This window comes from Ictalurus furcatus, chromosome 27 (assembly GCF_023375685.1).
Source record: "Ictalurus furcatus strain D&B chromosome 27, Billie_1.0, whole genome shotgun sequence".
NCBI lineage: Eukaryota > Metazoa > Chordata > Actinopteri > Siluriformes > Ictaluridae > Ictalurus > Ictalurus furcatus.
The window spans coordinates 8,157,714-8,166,613 of NC_071281.1; the positions used below are offsets into that span (position 1 = coordinate 8,157,714).

General features: G+C 38.7%; 1 protein-coding gene across 3 annotated transcripts in view; it reads left to right on the forward strand.

The window, feature by feature from the left end:
- rnf111 (ring finger protein 111) overlaps positions 1-5,658 on the forward strand; it is a 47,537-nt gene extending 41,879 nt beyond the window's left edge. For all 3 annotated transcript variants that reach the window (XM_053616777.1, XM_053616778.1, XM_053616779.1), the window contains exons 9-14: positions 299-424; positions 746-863; positions 1,307-1,384; positions 2,564-2,659; positions 3,689-3,792; positions 4,129-5,658. In XM_053616777.1, the coding sequence (XP_053472752.1) occupies positions 299-424; positions 746-863; positions 1,307-1,384; positions 2,564-2,659; positions 3,689-3,792; positions 4,129-4,246 (640 nt within the window). In that variant the 3' untranslated portion in view covers positions 4,247-5,658. The remainder of the gene's footprint in view (positions 1-298; positions 425-745; positions 864-1,306; positions 1,385-2,563; positions 2,660-3,688; positions 3,793-4,128) is intronic.
- The last annotated feature ends 3,242 nt before the right edge of the window (positions 5,659-8,900 follow it).

An 8,900-nucleotide genomic window follows, 5' to 3' on the forward strand; every position in this document is an offset into this window, starting at 1 on the left:
CTGAGTGGATGTGTGTGTATATTTAGCCAGTGTGCGTGATTGAAGCGTAAACTCTTCGATTTACATACGCCCACTCGTGTATGAAAGTTTCTATAAAAATATGGGTAACAAGAACATGTAGAACATTTAGAAATGTTGCTCATGTGCCGTGTGCCATCTGTGAATTATAGGTAATAATATAACATTTGGCATTTTTTAGGGAATATATCAGTCTGTTGGTTTTTCTCTAAAACTCTAAAAGCAGCATTTGTCATAATTCAAAGACATTTTAAAAAGCGAAATTTCTTCTTGTCTGCAGCCGAGCACACGAAAGACCTCCCCCTCACCCTCACAGAATGCACCCCAACTACGGTCATGGACACCATATCCATGTCCCCCAGACCATGTCCTCACACCCGCGCCAGACTGACCAGAGAACCACATGGTAAGACAAACATGACTTTGCTGTGCCTTTTTCACAGAAAAATAATTTAGGGAAAAACTACACCTGATTCCTTTAGGGCCGTGTATATAATCTGTTTTGCCATTTATCTAAAGTGCTTTATGAGTTGACTTCACATCACTGTACAGTTTCATTAGCAGTTTTGCTGATTAGAACACAGTGATCATCCTCTGGAGCTAAATATGTTAATTAATAGGGAACAAAGCCAAAAATGAAAATCAGCATCTTCTTTACAGCATTGTGTCTTAACTGGGATTTCTGTGTTGTCCGTATCTGATGTTGCTGTATGTGTACGTGTTTCAGGGAGCTGGGCATCGAAGCTGGTGTGACTGTAGCTCCGTACCCTTCAGGGCATTTGCACCCTCATCTGCCCCACTACCATCCCCCACCCAGACTGCACCACTTCCCCATCCCACTGATGGTGAGTACCCCATCCTCCCCCACTTCCAGCCATCATTATAAACATTAACAAGCATTACCATAAGTAATGAAGGACTGGTGTTGGTGCAGATCTCTTGCATATTAATCATGACAAGCTATTGCAATCCCCCCTTTTACAACATCTGTTATTTTATTATAAAGCTTAGTGTATTTCCATTTATTCTTTGTACTTAGCAGCCATTTTAAATGATTATTTTATGGTACATTTATTTGGGCAATATTAATTTGTTTGATATTTGGGCAGTAAATATTTAAACCTGAATTTTTTTAATTAACGACACTTGAAATTATACTGTACGTTTGTCTGTACGTGGGCTCCAGAGACCCTGATCCACAACATCAGTGTTTTGAGGTTTTGATCATGTCTGTCTGTGAGGATAGATGTTGATATATATATTTTTTGCTTTTCTGTGTCTCCCTCAGCACCATGGCATGTCCGAGGTCACCTATCCTCACATTCGCTACATCTCATCTAGAATGACATTTGGCCGAACATACGAGGTAAGAGCAGGAATTTAGATGGAATAGTTTGCTTAAAATAAACTTTACGCAGTCTTCATACACAAGCGTCGAATAAAATTTTTAAGCAATGTAACATTTTTAAATAATAACTTTTGTGAAATAGTAAGGTAGCCTGTATTTACAGATTTAACGTAATGTGAATTTGTATCATCTACATAACTTCTAGCTTTTCAGTACAGTTCCACGCCACCGCCTTCCATCTTGTGCAGATGTTGCACCAAGGGAAAAAACTGATTGCAGTTTATCGTAATTCTGATTGTGATTTTATATATAATTGGTTTATATTATATATGAGTATTTCTGCATTATTGTTTGTGGATGCACAAAAAAACCACAGTTTTTAAAAAATAATTAAGCTACAGTCCTAGATGAATTTTATAATCTCACTTTCACTGCACCTTATGGTTTTTATTATTCATTTTAGGCACATATTTACTTCTGTTTACTTTGATCGTACCGTTTTAATTTGATGTTACAGTTCTTACTTGCGCTCCCATCACCGCATGTACACTGCGAGGGAGGTTCAGCGTGGCCTCGTTACAAATAGATCAATTACAGATCGCTCCCGTTATAGAAAAAAGACAGATTTTACATATAATGACAAAGTTAAATTAAACCTTTTAAGCAATTCACCCCAGTTTCCCCAACTTCTTGCACACAATGGAGCAGTTTGTGCTCGTGCATCACTGTCGTGCTTTTGTGCTACACAAGCGCCGCTTCGTAAAGTTTGCAGGTTACAGTCTTCATCGCTGCATTTAATATAAAGTGCTCCCATGCCTTAGAGGACTTGGCTCGCACACTCCACCCCCCCACCTCCAGCGGTCATTTGACGATTACGCCTCCGTCTAATGGTCACGTTGAGGCCACGTTGGGCATAAAAGGAAACGTTTACTTGAACAGTAAACTCATGAAATTCATTTTCTTTGACTATGGATATTCTGCTAATGTTAGCAGAGCTTTATTTGATGGGGGGGGTGTAAATTAAATGTAAAATTCTTTGCTGAACCATTCCTGTAAAAGGCATCCATCAGAGACCCCTTTTGCTACCCAGCAACGTTCTGAATATTACAGCAATGCATGCAATGAAATCTTAACTAAACAGTTGATAAGCTTGTGGCTGTGGACCTCTTTTTTTACTTGTTAATTTGTATTTCATAGGATTTGCTGCATTTAGAGGAGCGGCTGGGGACTGTGAATCGAGGAGCCTCTCAGGGAACTATAGAGAGGTGCACTTATCCGCACAAGTACAAGAAGGTGAGCGCTCATAGTGATGACAAAAGTGTATGGTGGTGATAGCCACTGTTAACACTGTTAACATTCATGTGCCAGGCATTTTTATCTTGTGTAATATTTGTACTTCCTCTGATATGGAATTTGAGACAGCTTTCAGTCAAGTTTTGTCCTGCTCTTTGCTAGTTCCTCTGTGAGCCCTGGGCCTAAAATAAGTGCATTCTTTAAAAGAATAAAAACATTATAGAACATTTTTTTATTTTTTTTTTATAACTGTTAATTGCTTACTACAGTAATAGATGATCATGCTGGTTTTGGATAGCACAGCTATGAGATTTAGAGAGAGAATACTAGTGTACCTTCCAATAATATTACCATAACTACAGCAATAGCACACCTACTATAAAAACACTAACAAATGAGCACATAACTGAGTTTCCCTTCGAGATCAATGACGTTCCTACGCATCTGTTATATTAGGCAAAAACACTTTTTTCTGAACAGGTCTCAACACCACCTAGAGGGCAAAAATAGTACAGAAAATACAGCAGAAGCTGTGTGCACAAAGACTTACTGAGCAGATGTGATTTATGGAATGCAAACTGGTCCATAAATATACATTCCCACCACCTCAACCTAACCTGTACTCATTTTTATGATCTCCTAGTTTGACAAATATCTGCATGTTGTATGTATATATATATAAACAACATGCATATGTGTGTGTGTATATGTGTATATGTGTGTGTATATATATATATATATATATATAATGTGTGTATATAATATAAAAAAACTCAACAGCCTGTTATCATATGTTTATGGTCCAGTAGGTTTTGGTGTGTTGGCATGCTGAGGACTCTGTCATACAGACTTCAGATCATTCTCATACAGTAAATCTCTGGAATATGTGCTGCACTTTCTGATTAAAAAAAAAAATCTGTGTGAAGGCCCCCTGTGATGCCTGTGTGTTCATGTGCTTGTTAGATTGTAGTGTCTTTTGTGAGATGATGTTTTGAATGTGTGTAATATATCCTCTTGTCTTGCACACAGAGAAAGCTGCATGGTAAGCAGGATGAGGAGGAGGGCGCGGAAGAAGACACAGAGGAGAAATGCACCATCTGTCTTTCTATACTGGAGGAAGGAGAGGACGTCAGGTAAAGTCCTCGTGTGTGTGTGTGTGTCTGTGTGCCGATTTTTAGTTCAAACCCGCGATCTTGAGAAGGATGGTAGCGGATGGTCTTTGTCTGTCGCTGTTACTGTCTCTTTTTCCTCCTTGTCTCTCTCTGCTTTCGCTCCATCACTGTCTCTGGTGCTTTTTCTTTTTGTACCCGTCTCTCTCTCTGTGTCTCTCTCTCTCTGTGTCTGTGTGTCTGTCTGTCTTGTGTCTCTCTTGCTTTCTGCCTGGATCTTGCTCTCGTTTATGTCCATCTAGTCTCACTTGCTATCTGTTGGACATTAAACTGAGGATCTTGTGTATGTCTGTTTTGCAGGCGCCTCCCCTGTATGCACCTCTTCCATCAGCTGTGTGTGGATCAGTGGCTCCTCACTAACAAAAAGTGCCCCATCTGTAGAGTGGACATAGAGGCGCAGTTATCCTCTGAAAGTTGATGCTGTTTTTCTAGTGACTTTTTTTTTTTTTTTTTTTTTTTTGTGTCGTTGTACTGTTTTGTTTTTTATTTTAATTTTTTTTTCTCCAGTAACACATTCAACCAAAGATGGCATGAATTACCTGTGCAGATCCAATACTGAAAAATTTTAAAAAAGAAAAAAAATTGACTGCCAGTTATCATAGTACCAATAATGCTAGAAATTACATTTTCATTAAAGGGTTCAAATTTTATTGTATTTATAAAGCTTTTATGTAGCTTTTGTTTCACAAGTGTCATAGTATATTATGTTTTGTGTTTTTTTTTTTTGTTTGTTTGTTTTTTTTATTTTGCATGGATCCTTGCGATGCATTTCTTTGCACATATAAATGATAACGGGCCTGTCGGGCTTTACGGACTTGCAGGCAAGAAGAGCTGCTCTGGTAAAGAAGCATTTTTATATACCTAATGCCTTGCTTTACCGGAAGAGAATATCAACCGCCATTATAAAACATTGCAGGACTCATTTTATCGATCAGTATATTGATTAGGTTCATGTTTTAGACAGTGTGATCTGCAAATGATTTTCTTTTTCATCACATTCCTTAATTAGGAAGTAAGATCATGTTTGAAATGGGTTCTTGTTATCAGTGTTCACCTTCCCACAGCGTTCATCATCACTCTTCACTTCCAGGGATCAGCATACAATCGTGTCCTGATGGATCCCACTGTGCACCTCAACATCACTATCGGGGGGGGGGGGGAAACCTGAATGTCACCTGTATCTGTTGTATCTGTTTTTAGTATCATTACAATCAGAGCTGTGTTGGGCCACGTTGCTCTCTCGATGAACTGTCACTGCTTGGTTCAGTGGGGATTTCTGGCACAAACCCATTCACCACACAGCCTGGAGGAATTATAAAACTGAGTATTGATTTCCTCGTGCTTTCCTGGATTTTTATTTCTCGCCTTTGTCTCTCATCTCTTCACATCTCTGAAAGGGACTCTTACAGGCTGATTACTCTGTTCAGATTAACACAAACGCACACACTCTCATGAATGCATTCTCTTTTTTTTTTTCTCAATTTAGAGCTGTGCAGCAAACTGTTGATTATGATTTTCTTCTGTTTTCTTTTTGCTGCTGTGAAAGCCTAACACTAATATTATTCTTAACTAGCTAACTTGCATATACTTGCACATGAGAGACAAAAAAAAACAGGAGTGCATTGAAAAAAAAGAAGTGTGCTGAGGCCATGGATTTCCTCTGTTGAGTTTTAGGAGGGAAAAAAAAACTGTCATTTTGAATGGAGTGTGGGAATACAGTACTTAATGGCAGGTATCCATGCATTCATAGACTTAATGATCCCAGGGCGCTACGCCTTGGGATTTACGTTAGTTTTAAAACAATAATATTAATAAAGTTAGGTAACTCTTTATGATGCGTGTTGTGTTTCCTTCATAATTAAATGTGATGGACATGTAGCATCCCATACATCATGAGCTCACCTGAAAGTATAAGGATATAAATATGGTATCATTTTTGATTAAACAACCCATGAATCCATTGTATACAGTCGGGTCCATCAATATTTGGACATTTACAGAGTTATTGTTGTTTTAGCTGTTTATCACCGTATACTGGAGTTGAAATTAAATAATGAATAGGAACTCTAAGTGCAGCTTTAATGTGAGGGTATTTACATCCAAATCAATTGAACGGTGTAGGAATTACAGCACGTTTTATGTGTGCCAGGGCCAGGTGTGTGTTATTCATTCATTATTTCACTAAAGTATGCAGATGAACTGATTTCAAGTGTGGCATTTGCATTTCTTTTCCTATTAATTCTCGGTATGAAGTCCAAAGGGCTGTCGCTGTCAGTGACTGAAGTCATCATTAGGCTGAGAAATCTAAACAAACCCATCAGCAGGGATGCAAACTTTTTAACTTTTCTGTGAAATTTGCCATTTTGGATCCAAAATATTCTCGTTATTGTGATTCGTCTAGATCCGATGAGTTTTTGAAAATGTTTGCAGGGGGGTGGATTTGGACAGGGTCACGGTGAATCAGTGAATGAAATCATAAGAATCACACCTTCTGAGTTGTCAAGAAAAAACATCTTCCTGGGAAGAGTGAACACCAGGGGTTTAACCTGGCCTGGGCATTAGGAGCTGTAGCCTAGAAGATTTTTTCTTTAGCCCTGAGTAAATCTCCACTTGGAGCGGTTCGTCAGTAGTGATGGGAAGTTCGGATCATTTTACTGACTCGGATCTTTGAATCTCGTTCAGTAAAATGAACTAATCTTTTTTCCAAGTCCTTTCATTAATTTCAGCAGAATATAAATAAAATGTTACATGTTCAATTCCCCAACACATCTAGTACTTAATAAATTATCAAATAAACTATAGGCTAATGCAACCAAGGCTGAATTATGAGAAACAGAAATGATTAATATCTTAGCTGGGTCTTCAGGCTATGCAGTCTGTTAGTTCACCTCCTGATTCTTTCTTTTGTGACGTCACATTTGTCACGTCTGTTCCCCGGAAACACAAATGATTAGTTCACCTCTTGAGTCTTCGGGTTCGAATCGTTCGTTCATCCCATGACCACCAAATAGGCTGAATGCAGTGGCACTGTGATGTCATGAACCCAAAGACTCGAGAGGTGAACTAATCATTTCTGTTTCCAGTACGGAACCTGTGGGGATGTTGCAGCGCAAGCACGGTCAAAAATTAACAAATCACTCTGTGAGACAACTTGTTCCCGAGTCATATTAAAGATTCATTCAAAATGAACGACCCATCACTAATGAGGATGCACAAATAAGAAATGAGAAGCACCCAGGGTTTACAGAAAAATACGTGGAAACACTCGTGTCTTATTGGCTGAGTCTCTCAATTCTGCCAAACGCTAGCTCACAGTCAGTGTGAGGAGAAATGGATATATGCCATTTATTTATTTATTTTAAACCAGTAAAGGGGTTGATATTGGAAGGTGTGTAAATGTCTATATGAGTTCCAGTTTATGTGAACATGATATGAGCAGAGCATAAGGAAAGATAATGTACTTTACATGGCTCTGTAGCAGCTAAACCCATAGCTTAGTTGTGCCTCTCCTTGGCTAGCTACACCAAACTAGCCTAGTTAGAAAAGTTTTATATTTGATCAGTCTGATAGTCCTACAAACAGTGACAACACCCGAGGCTAGTTTTATGATAAATTCAACTTTTTCTGATCATGTAATACATTGTGACAGCTAAGTTATCTCAGCATCCATAAGACAAAACTTAGGCTATTAGCTGAGCTGGAAAAATGCATCTAGGCTCAGGCCCGGATGATTAACAGTCCAGCTAACGCACCTGGGTGCTTTGCTGAGGAGAGCTGCTCTGGAGGTCTGCCCGCAGAGCTTCTCAAACTTTTGTAACTAAAGCCCCGCCCCACGCATATTGGATTAGACCAGGTATAATGATTATCTACTCTATATAAAAATCTATCTATATAAAACCTAGTCTATAATCTCTTTTGATTGATTGATAGATTAAAACAAATTTTTTTTTTTGCTTTTGTGTTTGTTTCCTTTTTTAATTACTTTTCATAACTTATGATTTTTAAAAATAACTTTTATAAAACTGTGATGGATTGGCACCCTGTCCAGGGTGTACCCCGCCTTGTGCCCGATGCTCCCTGGGATAGGCTCCAGGTTTCCCCGTGACCCTGAAAAGGATAAAGCGGTTGAAGATGGATGGATGGATGGATGTAATGGATAGGTATGGAACATGAATGATCAAAATTGTTTCTGAACACTATAACTACTTTGAACAAGAGAACTAGGTTGTAATAACGTGGACTATTTTACATGTAAAACATGTTGCATTACATTCGTCTTGCATTCTAAAAACATTTGCATAAGAATGATGTAAATTGGGAGGAAGGGTGCATCTCATCTCAAGGGTGTTATCCATTGTTATGACATTGTTAAATCTCCGGCTCTCAGCCTCTCACTGAACAGAGCAGACGCAGAGAGAGGTGTGAGTGCAGCGGGAAAGCAAGACTTCGCGCTTGCAGGACAGTACTGGTGACATTTGGAAAGTCGCTAAGGTTTGTCCAAAAAGTCACTAGATTTGTCATTAGGTGCTTTTTTTCTTCTTTTTTTTTTTTGGCAAAAAAGTCGCTAAGTTGGCAACACTGGTCTGCACTGACAGCTAGATAAAAGGCAGGCTAAACTCCACCTCTCCCCAACAAAAAGAAAATACAGAGAGAGAGGGAACGCAGGGTTTTTCATTTATGCACATTCTATTTGAAAAGCAATAAAATACACAGAGGACCTAAATGATGTCTCTGTTTTTTTTCTTGAAAAAAATTTGCGCCCCCCTTCCAGTTGACAACCACTGCCTTAAGGTAAAGAATATCTTAAAGTAGCGTTATGATAACCTTAATTGTTGTAACATTACCATCTGTGGGTAAAAACCAACTGTGGCAGGTAACAATGTCAAATCACTAGCTAATTTGGCAGGTTATGTTTCACAAATTATGTTTATTCAGTTTGCTGGCGAAGTTTATGTAATCTGCGCCGATTTAGAGCACATACTCAATTCATGAGTCAATATGAATATTAAATATAGCCGAATTACAGCACCTGTGCATTTCTGGCTTGCTCCAACACAACTGTCACTAACCAA